Source organism: Manis javanica, chromosome 8, assembly GCF_040802235.1.
Source record: "Manis javanica isolate MJ-LG chromosome 8, MJ_LKY, whole genome shotgun sequence".
Taxonomy (NCBI): Eukaryota; Metazoa; Chordata; class Mammalia; order Pholidota; family Manidae; genus Manis; species Manis javanica.
The window spans coordinates 98921162-98941039 of NC_133163.1; the positions used below are offsets into that span (position 1 = coordinate 98921162).

At 36.0% G+C, this 19878-nt stretch overlaps 1 protein-coding gene across 2 annotated transcripts in view; it reads right to left on the reverse strand.

Annotated features, from left to right (window-relative positions):
- SECISBP2L (SECIS binding protein 2 like) overlaps positions 1 to 19878 on the reverse strand; it is a 64364-nt gene that overhangs the window by 16946 nt on the left and 27540 nt on the right. For both annotated transcript variants that reach the window (XM_037022134.2, XM_073211778.1), the window contains 5 exons: positions 19091 to 19223; positions 17330 to 17492; positions 6382 to 6602; positions 5267 to 5421; positions 1735 to 1954 (listed from right to left, as the gene is read on the reverse strand). In XM_037022134.2, the coding sequence (XP_036878029.1) occupies positions 1735 to 1954; positions 5267 to 5421; positions 6382 to 6602; positions 17330 to 17492; positions 19091 to 19223 (892 nt within the window). The remainder of the gene's footprint in view (positions 1 to 1734; positions 1955 to 5266; positions 5422 to 6381; positions 6603 to 17329; positions 17493 to 19090; positions 19224 to 19878) is intronic.

A 19878-nucleotide genomic window follows, 5' to 3' on the forward strand; every position in this document is an offset into this window, starting at 1 on the left:
TGCAACTAAAAGTAGTCACATGATCAGTTCTAGCCAAAACAAAAGGGGAAATCTTTTGAAAACTGTTTCCTTCACTGATAAAAGAAACACACTGCCAGAACCTCCTGTTTTTGTTGTGATGCTCTGAGCCACAGCAGCTATTTATGAACATGAGATGATAAGCACAAGAATAAGAAGCTACAGACTAAGAATGGAAGAATAGGAAGAAGGAAGAACTAGGAACCTTGATGACATTGTGAATTAACTGAATATTCAAATTGTTAAGCCACATTAATGGGTTTTATGTTAACTGCTGAATCCATCTGATACAACAGAATAACTCTGTGCTTTGCTCTCAATGTTATTTATTATTACTTTTACTCATTTTATTGGTGTCCTGATAAATCAGCACATCAGGCCAGAATCTTTAAGGTTCTGTCTAAATTCATCCTTAGGATTCAACCATTAACTCACACAATTTTTGCTGTGAACCTTACAGATGATCTAGATAAACCTTTACTGAAGAGAAATTGGAGGCCAAGAAATTAATCAATTATGCTGAATCCACCAGGCAGTGTGAAAAAGCCAAGGTTTCAGTCTCTGAACACTTTACATCCAGTGTTTTTTTTTTGAAAACATCTCTAGGTCTTTGAGAGATTCTTTCCCTAACTTTTCTTTTTATGTGCCCAAATGACGATCACTGTCATTTGCCCAAATCCACAGCTTTATGAATTTATCTTATAGTTTGCCTTTGAGATCTGGCCCATCAGCATATAGAAAATGACCTCATTTACAAAGTTGGCATTTAATCTCCTTTACTTTCAACTAGTATCACTCCAGCCAAAGACACATGTCTGCCCCTAAGAAACTACCATGCATCCTTGATCAACAGTTTCTTAAAGGCCCACAATAACTTGCCTTTGGTTTGGAGCATTGTTGAAAGCATTCCAAACATTTAACTACAATCACAGACAGGGAACACCAAGAAAAGGAAGGTGAGAAAATGAGAACTCAGTTTTCCTCATATTAAATTTTAGGTGGCAACAAGCTGTTTGGTAGAACAAGGAGACAAGTTGAAGGTGGTGGCTATACTATTTTTAAAAAGAAAAAGGAACAGGGGAAATTAATCAGAAATTAGATCAAAACTTAAGAGCTAGATGGAGAACTTAAGAGTTCAAAATATTATAGAAACAACACAAGAAAACGACGAAAATGTGGAGTGCAGTAAATAATCTTATTTCAAACATTACACATAAATTTACTTTTTAGTCTATATTTCCTTTGACTACCATAAGATTTAACTCAAAACACATGTCACATGTCTAGGTTTCATAAGCTTAGACTGAATGGTATTCAGGTCTTCCATTTACTTAGTAATTACAAAATTTTAACAATTGAGTATAAAGTATTAGAATAAAACTTCCTAGAATTTCCTTAGTTAAAGGTCACAAGTATGGTGCATTTTGTTTTTTTAAATCCCTTTGGGATTTTTTTTTTTTTAAAGATTTTGGAAATGTGACTTAAATCCTAGGGTCTCACAGGAAATCAAAGTCCCAAATATTCTCTTAATTTTCAATGAGAATTGAAACTTTACGTTTATGTTTTTAAACCATTTTTTTAACTAAAACTTTGAGCAAAATTTGAATGATCAATATAAAAATAAAAGGTAGCATGAGAAGTCAATTTTAAAATGATTTTAATCACTTTACGTGATTTCAAGATTTAAGTAATTTAAAATGGTATGTAACAACTTACCATACTCCTTTTCATTTACTTCAGAGATGGGTTCAGAAATAACACTGCAGAAAGAAATGGCACTTGCTGCAGAGGGATTCCGAGAATGTCCCATGTGGTGTGGCACCTTTTTCACATTCTTTAAGGCTTCCTCGGCCTGCTCTTGTTCCATTGCTGCCACCATATCTTTATATGCTTTCCTGGCTTCCTCAGTAAGTTCTACTAACTTATTAAAAAGGCTCTAAAAAGAAAGAGATTTTGATTAGTCTATTTTTATTTTTTGTTACTTTTTATTCCTATTATTAGCAATAAATATCTCTGCAGTTTCAGATACTTTTAATCAGCACAAAATCCAAATGGCACCCAGACCACAGAACCTTATAAAATACTCTACAACTTAAATATATTACTTATGTATTTCTTGTAGTTCTAAGGAAATTTCTCCTATACTAGTCATTAAATGGGCTATATTAAAGTTCTTGGAGAGTTTATCAATTCCACAATTGCACCCTTTAGCATCTGGCACGACAGTGAGTACAGAGCCCTGGAATACCACTTTGCTCTCAAGGAACCTTTCAGGTGGCTGGAAGAACACAGCTATGACTGAAAGCACAATACCTTAAATGCCAGAACACATACACAGTATCTTGGCTTTTGAAGGAAACATCAAATCTAACTGCTGGGCATCAGTGAAGAATTCACTAAGTAATCATCTGGTACAGGCCTTGAAAAATAGGTACAATTTTGAAGGGTAGTGACAGTACATTTTTAGCCAAATATGCAAAATCATGAAAAAAGGTATAGACTTACAAACATACTTGATTTGTTTAGGGAACAGTGAAGAATCTGTGGGTTAGAATATACAGGAAAAAGTGTACAGCAGGGTGATGTCCAAGGACGCAGAAGATGGCAGTCTCTACGGGAATTAGAAGTTCCCTATAAAGTGTGCTTCTTGGAAGAACTTGAAGACGACCAAAAAGAAGCCGGTGATTGTACAGCCAGCAGGGGCTTTGCAGAGATGGTAAAATCATGACATTTAACAGATGGATAAGCCACAGATATTGGGACAAAGGAAAATTATGAAAATGGAATAAAAAGCCCATAAGTAGAATGTGGAACAAAAAACTAGAAGTTCCTCTATCAGTGGAACAGAAATGAACATGAACATGAATGGAATTAAAGTTCCAGTGAAATGGTAGGGATGGAGCACATTCATGTTAATAGAATGGCAAAATTCATACAGCATTAAAGTTGTATTTTAATAACTGATTCTAATGACAGCCAAAGCACACTGAAGTTTCCACAGCCACCAGAAAAATATCAATGACTTTGCATGGTTTCTATATCATAGTTCAACAACCTTCTACTCCTGCTTACTATCTTGATTTCCTATCACAATGCAACATACCCACACATTAAGTGAGAATTTTACTAGTAAACATGACCTGAACATGTGTCAGAATGTTTAATTTTATATATAAAAAAATGTTTCCAGACAATGGGAGGAAAAGCACATAAAGTATTTTTCTCTGTACTGAGGTACTGTCATTTAAGTATAAACCATAATAAGATGAAAGCATGGGAGAAAGTATCATATTGCTAAGGACTATGTCTCTGGAAATTATATTTAAAAAGGAAAAATGTAAGTAGCACGCTTTAGCCTGTTGCATTTTCAGTTGTTTGAAGTAGCAAGCACAGTAAATGCTATTGCTAGTTGTGTTGACTTCTGAAGAGGGGTTGGGTGATAACTAGTAGTAACACTACTAGTATCAAAAACATACTCAAGATTTGTTTTTAAAAAGGGGGGAGGACGGACATTGTTAAAAACAGCCTCTATCTATTACATGCGACAGATTTCTTAAGTGTTTGTAATTTTTAACAAACAATACACTCAAGTGAAGTGAACAAAAAGAAAATGGGCATATGGATATGTTACTTTGAAATTAACATTAGTTTTACAATATAAATAAAACAGAACAGTTGGGAATAAAGGAATAAAACAGAAGATAAGAGAACAACATTGAAGAGACAAGCTACCAGGGGATAAAAAGCCTTGAATGTCAGGGTAAGCATAAGAAGCTTAATTCAAAGGTTAGTTTCTTCAGATTGTAAAGGTAACTTTGGGGCATTACCACCTTACTGCAAATGGATAAGCTTGATAATATATCAGTACTTCCTTTACCTCCATTTTAAGAGTGTATTTTGGTATAAACAGTAACTTACCTACCTCAAAACAATAGAGAGCAAGTAAAACAATGTACAAACAAAACTGGCAAGCATTTTATAATATAAAACCATACAAATAACTCATTATTTATAATTCAATAAGAAGTCGATGCAATTAAAAACAAACATGTCTACTTTTCCTGACCCTGATGTCACTCCGATTCCATAAATTCTAATAGTGAACAAAAGAGGAGTACACTTTTATTAGGCATCTTTATATATGACCTTCTTTCCCACAGAAGTATTTATCATCTGAGTTCTCACATACAAGTTTAACAAAGCAAGCAGATATACACATACCACATAATCCATTAAGCAAACATTTATTGCCTACTCACACTCAAGTAATGTGAAAGATGTCAGGGATATTCGGAGAGAAGGCCTGACCTCAAGGAATTCATAGTTAAAGGGCAAATTTCATAAACCACAGTAAGGCAGTATGATCTATAACCGAGAAAAGCATGGGCTACTGTGGGAGCACAAATGCTGAAATTATATTTTCATACAGAGTAGGTGTGTAGATCAACTGATTTCATGGGTGGTAGGGGAGTACTTGAATGGATAGCAGGATAGGGGTATGCTAATATGGTGACTGGATGATATAAGCACTTATATATATAAAAATAGTATTGTTGGGAAGAGGGAAAATAGTTCATCAGTGGTGTCACAAAATATTTTAGAATCAACTTTATTAAAAAAATCTTAAAATGTTATCAGTTAATAAAGATTACTCAAAATCCTATTATTAGCTCCTATGGGCAATGCTTTGTATTAGCAGATTGTGAGATTAAGATGAAGGTGCAGAATTATTCTGGCAACTGGTTTTGGAATTTCATCTTCTAAAGAAAAATCCTCTCCAATTAAAGATTTCTTTTCTCTCTTGACTCCTTGTAGCACAAAATATACCCAACATACAAATTTATTTTATGTTGTTAATAAGAAAATTATTTATTTAATTTATCTTATATAATTAAATAAGACAATTCTTTAACACTATGTAATATCAGGTATCTACCCAGCAGTTAAGTAAATTATTAAGTACTACACAGATGAACCCAGAAGATAAAAATACTATGGCAGAAAGAGGAGCCTAAATTTTTTCAAAATGCTGTAGGACTAACTTACATGTTTTCAAAAAAGGGAAAGAAGTCAGTACAATTCTTGTAATACTCAAGAATTTTCTACTCATTCTGGGAAAGTCATCACCCTCACTTCTTCAAATGCTTGCCATGTAAGACTGGCATGTGTCAACAGAAAATGTACTATGAGGCTGGGAGGAGACAGACAGGGAGGAGTGAGGGTATGTGTCTTCTAAAGTCTGTCTTACCTCAGCACCAAAGTAGTTGAAGATTCCCACAACACTAACAGGAACCAGCTTGTTCACACAGCGTCCTAGAGCTTTTCTTCCAAGGGCAAACACAAAAGGAATTTCTTGTTCCCGTGCCATGGCTATAACATTATAGAGAGCTTCATCCAGGCCACCTGTAAAAGTTGACACACACACAGGTTTTAATTATTTCCTAAATAGAGCTATTTTGGCACCCAACAGCTAAAGCATAAAGCAAATGCTTATGGCACTTACACTGTTACATACATTTTCATATATGAATTGTTCTATATGTGGATATAGGTTAAGTATTTTGTTTTTCCCAATTAAATGTTAGATTCCTTCAATGCTAGCACCTTTGTCTCTCCATAGGGATTAGCACGGCAGGAGTTAATTTTCAATACAATAAACATTTATGAAAGAGTAATATCAAAATTGCTAATACTGGTTGTTTCCTTTATCCAATCTCTCAGCTCAAGTAGCAAACTAACACATACAGTAAGGCAGATTAAACATTGCTATTTTTTGTTAGTATTTCTCCCCTATGTAGAATACGTCTGCTACTGCTACTTGATGCATCTGTCTACTCCCCATCACCTGAAGTGGCTCCTCCATAAAAAAGGGCAAATAAGGGTACTAAACATAGTATGAAGTACTTATGTGCTGAATCACTCAAGAGCCTCTGTATATAACTTCTCATTTTTGAAAGACACAGCTTCACCATAAGAAGCAAAGACCTTTAGTTTTTTCAAATCCTTTTTAAGAGAAAACGTCCATGAAAAGATGACATAAAAATGTAAAAAGTAGTGCATATTACAGAGGTAAAGTAAAGAAACTCTCACTATAGCCACTCTGATTACAACAGAAGGGGAAAAGTTTGCTCAACTTAAATCCTTCTCACTAGTATTCAGATGGGAGATTTTCTTTACAATGTGATGTCAATTTTATTACTTAATTTCAGGTACTGAAAGATTTCATTTTCCTTCCTCATGCTCGATATTATGTTTTATACCTAAACTCTGCTGAGACATATGGTTTCCACTTTAAAATTCACTGCATATCCTACAATTATACCAAATAAACACCAAAGCACTTCAAAAGCAAAAGGTTAATACCTTTTGACTGGATTTTTTCACAGTTTGGAGAAATTATAACACACTTGATCTTATTTAACTTCATATGTTTGGTAACTTCCCTTAGACCCATGACAAGTCGTCTTCTCGCTTTTGCTCTTACAGGATCCTTTTGGTAGATGCGTTCCTGGAAACTAACAAGTTCTTGAAGAAGAAGAGTCACACACTCATCAATTTCTTTACAAAGAACCTGATTACAGTACCTGTAAAGGAAACCAAAAGTAGGTAAGTCTATCCTAATCTTTTTTTCTATAACTGTTAATTTATTAGGAAAAAACATATCCAGTAAGAGGTTTTCATTAAAAAAAAAATCAGGTCTTTAAAATCAATTAGAAAAACAGAAAAGTTTTTCTGAATTACAACAGATTGTCTACTATGTAAAAGACAGATTAACCTCAGGGAAGTACTATCCAAAATCCCAATTATTAATTCCTAAGAATATAAATCAAATGTTAACCTATTAGATAAAAACAGATAATAATATGCTTGCTAAGGAGACATAACATTACTACAGTCCAATGAACACTAAAGAGATTTCTAGTAGGAAAAAATACATGATTTCAGAGAAGCTAACTGAATGCCCGGATTCCAAAATTTCATTCTCCACACTGTGTCAGTCAGTCTCTGGGCATTGGCTTCCCAAAGCATAGAAGTAAGGAGTTAAATAAGATGGCCTCAAAGGTTCCTCTAACTCCAAACATCTATGGCTATGGAAGATGAGTCAGTAATTAAACTGACCCCCAAACCAAAGAGGCCTTAAGGTAAGACTCACATGCCCCTCTCTCAAGCAGAGCAACTGAGTGAGGCTCTTGATGAGACCACATATGGCTGTATCGCAAAAAACAAGAGAGGAGTAAGCTTTAGGCCACTATAGTACTTAATTTCAGGGATAAGGAAGTCATCCAAGTTTACTTACTCCTTATTAATACTGTACTTTTCTAGTTCTCATCCCTAATCTCTACCACAAGCAGGTTCTTAAGAACAAAAATTGATCTAATTTGTAATCTAGGAATAACCAGGGAAGCAAATTGCCACTTCTAAATTAATTATGTAATGGAAAAATCTGGGCATGCCTTTTTAAAAAAATGAAGTATAGCTGGTATACAATATTCTACTAGCTTCAGATATACAACACAGTGATACAATTATACACATTACAATATGCTCTCCACTATTAAGTGTAGTTACCATCTGTCACCATACAAGGTTATTAGAAGAGTATTATTGACTCTATTTCCTATGCTGTACTTTTTATCTCTGTGACTACTTATTCTATGAAAGTTTGTACCTCTTAATCCGCTTTATCTATTTTGCCCATGCCGCCCCACCCATCTCCCCTCTGGCAACCAACAGTTTTGTTCTCTGTATTTATGAGTCTGTTTCTGCTTTTTTGTCTCTATTCACTTGTTCTGTTTTTTAGATTTCATATATAAGTGAAGTTGCATGTTGTCTTCTCTGACTTATCTCACTTAGCATAGTCATCTAGTCCATCCACACTGTCACAAATTCCTCTTTGTGGTTGAGTACTACTTCATTGTGGATACATACACATCTTCTTTATCCATTCATCATCTATTGATGGATGCTTCGGTTGCTTCTGTAACTTGGACATTACAAATAATGCTGTAATAAACATAGGGGTGCACATAATTTTCTTGAATTACTGTTTTGCTTTCTTCAGGTAAGTAATTTTTCAAGGAACCTCCATACTGTTTTCCATAGCACCTATACCAATTTATATTCCCATCAACAGTGCACCAAGGTTCCCTTTTCTCTACCTCCTTGCCACACTTGTTATTTATCTTTTTGATAATAGCCATTCTGACATGTGTGAGGTGGTTATCTTATGTGTTTTTGATTTGCATTTCCCTGATGTTTTGTGATGTTGAGCATCTTTTCATGTCTGTTGGCTACTGTATGTCTTCTTTAGAAAAACGTCTATTTGAGGTCCTCTGCCCATTTTTTAATCTAGTTGTTTTCTTCGTGTTAAATTGTATGAGTTCTTTCTATATTATGGATAGTAACCTTTATTAGATGTATCATTTGCCAGTGTCTTCTCCCACTCACAGGTTGCCTTTTGTTGTTTCCTTTGCTGAGCGAAAGATTTTCTGTTTTATGTAATTCCAATTGTTTATTTTTCTTTTGTTTCCCTTGCCTAAGGAGACAAATCCAGAAAAACATTGCTAAAGTCCATGCCCAAAAGTTTACTACCTGTATTTTCTATTAGAAGTTTTATGGTTTCGGGTCTTACATTTTACCTCTGACCTATGCCGAAATTCTGAGTTTATCCACTCCTTTCTCATGTGTGCTATCTCTATGACCATTAGTTTGAATACTTTATCAGGTAAAAAGCAGTCTGAATTTTTTAATATACTGTTTAGGTTTCTTTTTCCCTGAGGTTTTGTCTTGTTCTTTTCATTTGGAATATATACCTCTGTCTTCTCATTTTGTCTGTGTTTATGTATTAGGTAATTCAGCTATGTCTCCTGGTCTTGAAAGTAGCATAGGCCTACCTCCTTTAGTGAAATGCAATGTTATGTTCTACAAAGATTTTTAATACATAGTTGAAAAACATTTAAGGAAGTATAATTATGATACTACTTCAGAAGAGAAGATACAACTGCAAAGACTAAGGAAAGATTATCTAGTTAATATATGCAAAATTAAAGAATGCAATTAAAGAACAGAACATCAAAAATGGACTTTTCTTCAAGCTATTTACTTCATGCAAATGTACTGTTTTATTCCCCAGGTGTTCCTTTGCTCCATATCTGTTATTTGATACTTAGTGAATTTCCAAGTCTCCAGCAAAAAAGTATTTGTTCAAAAACAATTATATAAAGAAAAGTAATAGAAGAAGGGGATCTAGGTGGTGGAATAGGAAGATTCTGAGATCACCTCCTCCCGTGGACACAGCAAAACAACAACTCTCTGAGAACAACCTGAAAGCTAGCAGAAAAACTTGTCCACAACTGAAAATAAAAAGAAAAAACTACATCATAACAGGTAGGAAAGGCAGAGACACAGTCTAGTGAGAACCCACACCCTTATTAGGATAGGGATCAAGTGGGATGGCTATCACAAACATGGAGGTCCTCCCTAAGAAACAAAGGGTTCAAGCCCCACATTCAGTACCCTTGTCCTGGGAGCCCCACAACAGAAAGACAAGCCACCATGATATCCAGCTTCAAAAATCACCAAGACTTAATTCTTTAAGGACTCACATACAATCTCACTCTGAGACCTAGCACAGAATCAGCGGTTTGAAAAGGGCCTGGGTCATATATGAAGGAGAGTTACTGACTAACTTTGGGGCATGTGCCAGAGAAGCAGGCATCTGTAGCAACTCCCCTGGAACAGAAGAGTCATTTCTGACACTCCATCTGCCTTGCTAGCATTGCTTGTCCTGCCTCAGCATTCCCCTGCAAACCAACCCCACCTAACCTACACTCCTGCAAATTGGCCCCTGCCACACCACATCCAGCTGGTAACCTCAGCTAGTCAGTGCCCCCCAGAATGGCTCCTGCCTTGGGGGGATGTGTGGCGGGGCATGGTGGCCCAGCCCAGCAATATACCCGCAGCAGTGGCAGCCAGCCACACAGGGTAGGCACAAAGCCTGCATAGGGACACCCCTGCAGTACTTGGTCATTGGAACCAGAGAGAACTGTGCTTCTGAACCCCAAAGGACTCCTCCTATGTAAGGCCATTCCTTCAAGACCAATAGATGAAGCTGATCTACCTAATAAGTAATAAAAGAGAATCAGACAATCTTGGAGGAATACATTCCAAAGGAGAGCACAAGACAAACCTCAGTAAAAGAACCAAATGAAATGAACATAAGCAATCTACCTGATAAAAGTTCAAATTAATGGTCATAGAGAAGCTCACTGAACTCAGGAGAAGAAAGGATGAATAGTGAGAATTTCAACAAAAATAAAATACAAGAAAAGGACTAATCTGAGAAGAAATACAATAACTGAAATGAAAAATACACTAGAGGGAAACAGCAGCAGATCTGATAAAGAAGTACAGTTCAGCAATCTGGAATACAGGGTAGTGGAAATGATCCAAGTGGAATAGCAAAAAGGAAAAAGAATTTTTAAAAATGAAGGCAGTTTAAGAGACCACTGGAACGACATCAACCATACTAACATTTGCATTATAGAAAGCTGCAGAAAACTTCACTTTTCTCCCAGGAGAAGAGAAAGAGAAAGGTGTACAAAACTTATTTGAAAAAATAATAGATGAAAACTGCCCGAACCCAGAGAACGAAAAAGATACCAGGTCCAAGAAACATGGTAGCCCCAAACAAGATGAACCCAAAAAGGTTCACACCCAGAAACATTATAATTCAAATATCAAAATTTAAAGTAAAGATCTTAAAAGCAGCAAGAAAAAAGCAAATCATTACATACAAAACAACACCATCAAACTGTCAACTAGTTTTTCATTCGAAATTTTGCAGGCCAGAAGGGAGTGACATGATACAGTCAAACTGCTGGAAAAAACCTACAACCAGAAATACTCAACCCATAAAAATTGTCATTCATAATTGAACGTAAATAAAAAGTTACTCAAACAAAAACAGTTAAGAGTTCATTACCACCAAACTTGGCCTTACAAGAAATGTTAAAGGGACTTCTTAAAGAGCAAAAGAAAAGGCCATGTCTAGAAGAAACTTACAAAAGAAAAAAATTCTCACTGGTAAATGTAAACATATACAGAATCAACTACTTATGAAGCTAGTATGAAAGTTAAAAGACAAAAGTAGTAAAATCAACTTAATCTATAATAATTAGTTAAGGGATACACAAAATAAAAAGATGTAAAATATGATGTCAAAACATAAAATGGGGAGGGGAAGTAAAAACAGTGCTTATAGAATGCATTCAAACTTAATCAACTAGGAGGCAGAGCTAAGATGGCAGTGTGAGAAGGACAGCAGGAATCTCCTCCCAAAAACATATATATTTTTAAAAATACAACAAATACAACTCTTCCTAAAAGAGAGACCAGAGACACAGGATAACAGCCAGACTACATCCACACCCACGAGAACCTAGCACGTCGCGAAGAGGGTAAGATACAAGCCGCAGCCTGGCGGGAGCCGAGGCCCCTCACTCCAGCTCCCAGCAGGAGGAGAGGAGTCGGAGCCGGGAGGGAGAGGGAGCCCAGGACTGCTAAACACCCAGCCCTAGCCATCTGCACCCAGAGTGCACACAGTGCGAGGAGTGCTGGACACTAGCGAAACGGAACAGTAAAACCTGCGAGCAGGTCCCCACAGCCGGCACCCCTGGGACAAAGAAAAGCGAGTGCTTTGTGAAAATCTTAAAGAGACAGGGACCCCACAGCTGGATGGAAACGTCCCAGAGCACACAGCCCAGCAGCCGGGAGTCCCGGGGAACTCTGGGCGCCCTAACCTTCTAGGCGGCAGTGCAGCTCTGAGACCCCTCATGATGATAAACAGCCCCCCACCCGTTCCCCCTCCGGAGCAGCCCCGCCATAGCAGAGAAGCAGCCTGAAAGCGGCCATGCCCACAGCAAGGGAGCTTCCTCCATAGCGGCTGGGCAAGAAACAGAGACCCATCTACGTGCAACTGCCCAACACAAGCCGCTAGGGGTCACTGTTGCCCCAGGAAAGAAAGACCAGGAGCAAGTGGAAAGGGTCTTGGTTCTCCAGGCTTAAAGATGAGTCAACAGCATACCACTGCATCTTTCAACATGAAAAGGCAGAAAAATTTGATCCAGACCAGTCTAATCCAGACATCCTCCACATCCTCCCCTGAGAAGGAATCTGGGGAGACAGATTTAACCAATCTTCCTGAAAAAGAATTCAAAATAAAAGTCATAGCCATGATGATGGACTTGCAGAGAAATATGCAAGCGCTAAGGAGGGAGAATACAGAAATAAAACAATCTCTGGTAGGGCTTCAAAGCAGAATGGACAAGATGCAAGAGACCATTAATGGACTAGAAATCACAGAACAGGAACACAGAGAAGCTGACGCAGAGAGAGATAAAAGGATCTCCAGGAATGAAAGAATATTAAGAGAACTGTGTGACCAATCCAAATGGAACAATATTCGCATTATAGGAGTACCAGAAGAGGAAGAGAGAGAAAAAGAGATAGAAAATGTCTTTGAAGAAATAATTGCTGAAAACTTCCCCAAACTGGGGGAGGAAACGGCCTCTCAGACCATGGAAGCACACAGAACTCCCATGACAAGGGACCCAAGGAGGGCAACACCAAGACACATAATAACCAAAACGTCAAAGATCAAAGACAAGGACAGAGTATTAAAGGCAGCTACAGAGAGGAAAAAGGTCACCTACAAAGGAAAATCCATCAGGCTATCATCAGACTTCTCAACAGAAACCTTACTGGCCAGAAGAGAATGTCATTATATATTTAACGCAATGAAACAGAGGGGCCTTGAACCAAGAATACTGTATCCAGCACGATTATCATTTAAATATGAGGGAGGGATTAAACAATTCCCAGACAAGCAAAAGTTGAGGGAATTTGCCTCCCACAAAACCACCTCTACAGGGTATTTGAGAGGGACTGCTCTAGTTGGGAGCACTCCTAAAAAGAGCACAGAACAAAACACCTAACATATGAAGAATGGAGGAGGAGGAATAAGAGGGGACAGAAATAAAGAATCATCAGATAGTGTTTATAATAGTTCAATAAGCGAATTAAGTTAGACAGTAAGATAGTAAATAAGCTAACCTTGAACCTTTGGTAACCACGAATCTAAAGCCTGCAATGGCAATAAGTACATATCTTTCAATAATCACCCTAAATGTAAATGGACTGAATGTACCAATCAAAAGACACAGATGGATAAAAAAGCAAGACCCATCTATATGCTGCTTACAAGAGACTCACCTCAAACCCAAAGACATGCACAGAATAAAAGTCAAGGGATGGAAAAAGATATTCCATGCAAACAGGGAGAAAAAAGCAGGTGTTGCAGTACTAGTATCAGACAAAATAGACTTCAAAACAAAGAAAGTAACAAGAGATAAAGAAGGACATTACATAATGATAAAGGGCTCAGTCCAACAAGAGGATATAACCATTATAAATATATATGCACCCAACACAGGAGCACCAGCATATGTGAAACAAATACTAACAGAATTAAAAGAGGAAATAGAATGCAATGCATTCATTTTAGGAGACTTCAACACACCACTCACTCCAAAGGATAGATCCACCAGGCAGAAAATAAGTAAGGACACAGAGGCACTGAATAACACATTAGAACAGATGGACCTAATAGACATCTACAGAATTCTACATCAAAATTTAATCAGCTATCAGTTTAAAACTGCCACATACACAGGGTGTCATATATGAACAAACAAAGCCCAAAGTTAGTATAAGGAAGCAAATAATAAAAGATCAGAGTAGAAAATAAATGAAATAAAGACTTAAACAATAGAAAGATCATTGAAGCGAGCTGGTTTGAAAAGATAAATAAAATTGATGAGCCTTAAGCCAGGTTCATGAAGAGAGCCCAAATAAAAATCAGAAATGAGATAGAAGTTCAACAATTAACACCACAGAGATAAATAGGATTTTAAGAGAATAATATGAACAACTATAAATTAATAAATAGGACAACCTTTAAGAAATGGATACATTCCTAGAAGCATACAATCTTTCAAGACCAAATCAAGAAGGAATAGCAAATCTAAATAGACCCATTACAGTAAAGAGATGAATCAGTAATCAGAAAACTACCAACAAATAGAAGTCCACGACCAATCAGATGGCTTCACAGATGAATTCTATCATTTAAAGAAAACTTTCCTCTCACTATTCCAAAAAACTGAAAAGGAAGAATGATGCTTTGTAAGTTCATTCTGAGACCAACATTACCCTGACCATTACAGGCCAAAATCTATGAACACAGATACAAAAATCCTCAACAAAATGTTAGCAAAACAAATTCAACAATACATTAAATGGATCATACACCATGATCAAACAGGATTTATTCCAGGGAGAAAAGGATGTTTTAACATTAGCAGATCAGTCAATGGGATACAACAACAAATTAATAAAAAGAAGGATAAATCATATAGTCATCTCAATAGATGCAGAAAAAGCATTTGACAAAATACAACATTTAAGATAAAACCTCTCAACAAAGTGAGTAGAGAGAACAGAACTCAATATAATAAAGGCTATACATGACAAACCCACAGCTAACATACTCAATGATAAAAAACTGAAAGCTTTTCCTTCTAGACCAGGAACAAGACAAAGATGTCCACTCTCACCACTTTTATTCAACAAAGTACTAGAAGTCCTAGACAGATACAATTAGGCAAGAAAAATAAAAGGCATCCACATTGGTAATGATTAAGTATACCTATCCCAATTTGCCAATGACTTGATACTATTATATAGGACTCTAAAACTTCTGTCAAAAAATTAGAATAAATTAATTCAGTAAATTGGAGGATACAAAATTAATACACAGAAATCTTTTTTCCATAGTCTTAATAATGAATTATTAGAAAGAAAAATTTTTAAATCCCATTTATAAATGCATCAAAAATACCTAGATAGAAATTTAACTAGAGATGAAAGACCTGTAGTTTGAAAACTATTAAAACACTGATGCAGGAAATTGAAGATGACACAAAGAAAATATACTATGCTCACAGATCAAAAGAATTAACAGTTAAAATGTCCATTTACCCAAAGCAACAGGTTCAATGCAACCCCTATGAAAATAACATTTTTCACAGAGCTAGAATACATAATCCTAAAATTTGTGTGGCACCATGAAAGACCCCAAAGAGTCAAAGCAATCTTGAGAAAGAAAAACAAAGCTGGAGGTATCATGCTCCCTGATTTTAAACCATACTACAAAGCTGTAAGAAAACAGCATGGCACTGGCACAAAAAAGACCAGTGAATGGAACAGAATAGAGAACCCAGAAATAAACCCATGCTCATCTGGTCAATTAACCTACAACAAAGAAGGGAAAACTATACAACGAGGAAAAGTAAATCTCTTCAATAAATGGTGTTGGAAAACTGGATAGCTACATGCAAAAGATTAAAACTGGACTACTTTTTATACCACACACAAAAATAAACTTAAAATGGATTAAAGATCTACTTGTAAGACCTGAAACAACAGAATTCCTAAAAAGAAAACAGGCAGTAAACTCTTGGACAGTGATCTTAGCAATATATTTTTGGATCTGTCTCCTCAGGCAACGGCAAGAAAAGCAGAAATAAATAAATGGGATCACAGCAAACTGAAAAGCTTCTGCTCAGTGAAGGAAACTGTCAACAGATGAAAAGGCCATCTACTGTATGGGAGAGGATATTGGCAAATGATACACCCAATGATGGGTTAATATCCAAAATAAACAAAGAATTCAAACAACTCAACACCAAAAAAACAACCAGATTTAAAAATGGGCAGAAAACCTGAACATTTTTTCCAAAGTGTTCAACATCACTGATCATCAGAGAAATGCCAATCAAAACCACAATGAGGTTATCACCTCACACTTGTTTGGGTAGTATCAAAAAGACAAAAAATAACACATGTTGGTGAGGATGTGGGGAAAACAGAATCCTGCTTTTCTGTTTTTTGGTGGTAATGTAAACTGGTGCAGCCACTATAGAAAACAGTATGGAGGTCCCTCAAAAATTTCAAAACATGAGTACCATATGATCCAGCAATTCCTTCTGAGTATTTATCTGGAAAATACAAAAACACTAATTCAGAACGAAATATGCACCCCTGTAACTATAAAGATGTAGGGCAGAGAGACACAGACACACACACACAGACACACACACGAATATTACTCAGCCATAAAGAAGAACTCTTGCCATCGGCAACAACATGGATGGACCTAGAGGATATTATGCTAAATGAAATAAGTCAGATAAATACTGTATGATCTCACTTACCTGTGGTATCTAAAAAACAAAACAAAACAAAAACAAACAGAAACAGACTCATAAACACAAAGAACAAACTGGTACTTGCCAAAAGGGAAGGAGGTAGGGGGAATGGGTGAAATAGGGGAAGAGGATTAAGAGGTACAAACTTCCAGTTATAAAATTAAGTCAGTAATAGGGATAAAAAGTACAGCATAGGGAATGTAGTCAATAATATTGTAATAACTTTATATGATGACAGATGGTAAGTCCATTTGTCATGGTGAGCATTTCATAACATATATAAAATGCTGAATCACTATGTTATACACCTGAAACTAATAAAATATTATATGTCTATACTTCAATTAAAAAAAGAAAAGGAATGGGACAAACCAATATGGTTTAGACTCACACAGTTTTTACTTTAACCATGGGACTCTTTCACGTATCACTTTTAAATGGAAAATTAATTCATCTACACAAATGTGAAAATCCTACAATTCTTCATAATAATAACAGGTTAGCTTCAAGGTCATTCAGATGGGCACTTTAAAACTTAGAAATATGTGCACAAAAACAAATAGCATTTTAGGTATTAGGTTCACTGCATTTAACAGAGTCTTAGAAACTTGTTACTAACTGGTTAGAAAGTTTTTTTTGATGGGCCAATAACAAACAAACAAAAAAAAGAATTTGTAGAGGGAAAAACCTCTCAATGTGACATTTTGTATGTAAGACCTAAGACAAGCTTCCAGGGTATAAACACTATCTGATAGAAAAATAATATATTTACTGTCAAATCACTTTCACATGAACTCTTGATAGCTGACAGAAGGCAAATGCTTTAAATATAGTAAAACCAGCTGTCAAACAAAATCTGCAGTAAGAATTTAAAAATCTTTGGTGTTCGTCTGCTCCACCCACCAAGTAATAATAGTACTATATTTAGATCTAAAATCAAGGTAAGTAAACTATTCGACCTCAGTAATGAGACTAAAACTTACTCTCTAAATCTTTTGCTGTGGATTTTGGTTATTGTCGAAGATGCCATTGGACTGCCTATCCCAGAACTGGCCGGAGAGCCCTGTGACACAGGTGTCATACAGTACGGGGAGTTCTGACTCGCTGGAGAGAGGGAGGTATCACTGGGCATGCTCAGTCCAGTTTCTGTGGAGATGTGGAGATGAAAGAATTTAGAAACTGCAAATGCTGAAAAGCTCTATGTTTATCAACACAATTGAGAATGGCAGTTGTCTTTGTGTCACTTTCAAACACTCCAGAAGCTAACAAGTTGGCATTGTTCATATCACATACATTTCTCATACACTACAAACATAAATCTTCCTATTATCTCTTAAAATAAACTCTTAAAAATCAAGCACAGCCTACAAGTCTCCGGAGAAGAGATAAGGCCAAATTATCTAAGACATGTATTTCTAGAGGATTTTACTTGAAGAACAAAGTATTTTCTATACTTCTTTTCAAATCATATTAACCATTCATCTCCTTCACCTCTATTTTTCAACCTATTTCTTCAAAATAATTGTTTTTAACTGTCTAAAAATTCCCATTGCTCCTGGCAATGATGAATTCTACCTCACTTTCATTCCATACCACTCTTGATTCTCCAGGCACCACCCCAGTTTCACTCTCATTTGGTCTTTGCTTCAGTGCTCAGGCAGCTGTATTTTTAGATGCCATCCTTGACTCAACTGCCTCCCCCAGTTATTGCTTGTTTCTGAAAACAGCTAAACTAAGGAAATGAGTTAGTACTTATATATTCAGTCCATTAATTAGAAAAGTTACACATATACCTTGTTAACCCCTAATTGATAAACTTACTGGATTCTAAGTTTTTCATAGCAGGACCAGTCCACTATGTATCTTTATTTCCTGCCCTTCCTACCCCCACCCCACAGTTAATAAAGTACACACGGTAGGTGTTCAATAAAAATTTGAATGGAAGGATAGATACACTTAATACAAAGGCAATAATGTTTGAGAGTAAAAGGAACAAAATGTCCTAGCTGAACAATCTTTAGATGTGAACTCATTTTTCTAAACACAATTGAAACTGCCACTTAACCTGTTTAAATCAGATTTAAATGTGTTATAAAAAGTTGAGGAATATATACCAGCAGAAAAGGAACCCAGCTAGATGTCTCCCAAAATCTTTATTCCACAATGGTATACATTTTGGAATCAATGTGCAGTTTTGCTGAGATCTTAATTGGAATCATGTGCTGGCTACTGTATGGGATTAAATCTTACTGACCAACTAAACTCTGCACTACAACATACAAAAAAGGCTTTGCAGTTTTGTAGTCACTGTGGCATATGTATTAATTTCATGAATGCAAGAAAGAAAATCAACAAAAACAATTCAGTGAAGAACAGTTCTGCAAATAAAGATAGCCAATAGTGTTCTAAACATAAAAGGCAAGATGAAAAGAACTGTGACAGCTACTGAGGTTGCACAGGTAAGATAATTATGAGGGTTTAAAACAAATTCAGGATTTAAGCCTGAATGATGCCACAGACCTAATATATAACATTTGTTCCCCCTCCTTTAAATCTCTCTCTATAGAAGCATCTTCAAAAGAAACCACTCTCAAAAATAATGAAATTTAGGTAAAATATGGAGCATATCCTCCAAATAGAAGAATAACTAGTGATGGCTTCCTAGTTTATTTTAGATTATTTTACTAACAATTAAAATACTCTGGACCATTCCATGAAAGTAAGGGGGAAAGAGGTAAGCTTACCTTCCTGGGAAACAATCTCCTGTGGTAAATCATCAATAAAATCTAAGTGCATTTCTACTGGTTCCTCAGATCCCAAAACAGTGTGGTCCACAGTAAAACGGCCCTTCTTTTCCTCTCTTTCTTTCAAAATAACCTAAAAGTTATTATCATTCTTTAATTACTGATCACTTCTTAAGTATGTACTGTCAATGATTAAAATGTTCACTATTTCATGGGTACAATAGTTCAGTTAAAAATGGAAATGAGCATTTTGGTTGGCTACATGTTTAGCTAGCTGGCTACTGACCAAAGTTAGGAACTGACTGACAAAAAGGTAAATGTAATTTTTGGCACTATACATGAAGGAAGTACTATTGCCAGATTAAGGAAAGCAATTTATGCTATATACTACATAGCTAAGAAACCACTTCTGCTTTATTCTTTAATTCATAGTTGACAAACAGGAGTTTTCCCAGAAATGGATACAATTAAAAGTTCACAAACTGGGACTTAACATTTACATTAGATACACATTTTGCAGTTTTCAGTTATTTGCCCATGATGATCTCTTTCTGCTCTTCTAATAACAGTACTATACAGAGCAGATATTATCCCCAATTTATAGATAAAAGTCATGAAAGTAAGAAACTTTTGCCTAATACTGCCTAATAAGCAGTGAGTGAGGTTAGTAATGGAGAATCCAGGGCTTCTGATTCCTAGGGACCAATACTTTTGGATGCTTAATGTTCTAACCTTTTTCTTTTTTAACTTTACAGAAACAGTTGATTCTCTGGAGTCTTGTTCAACAC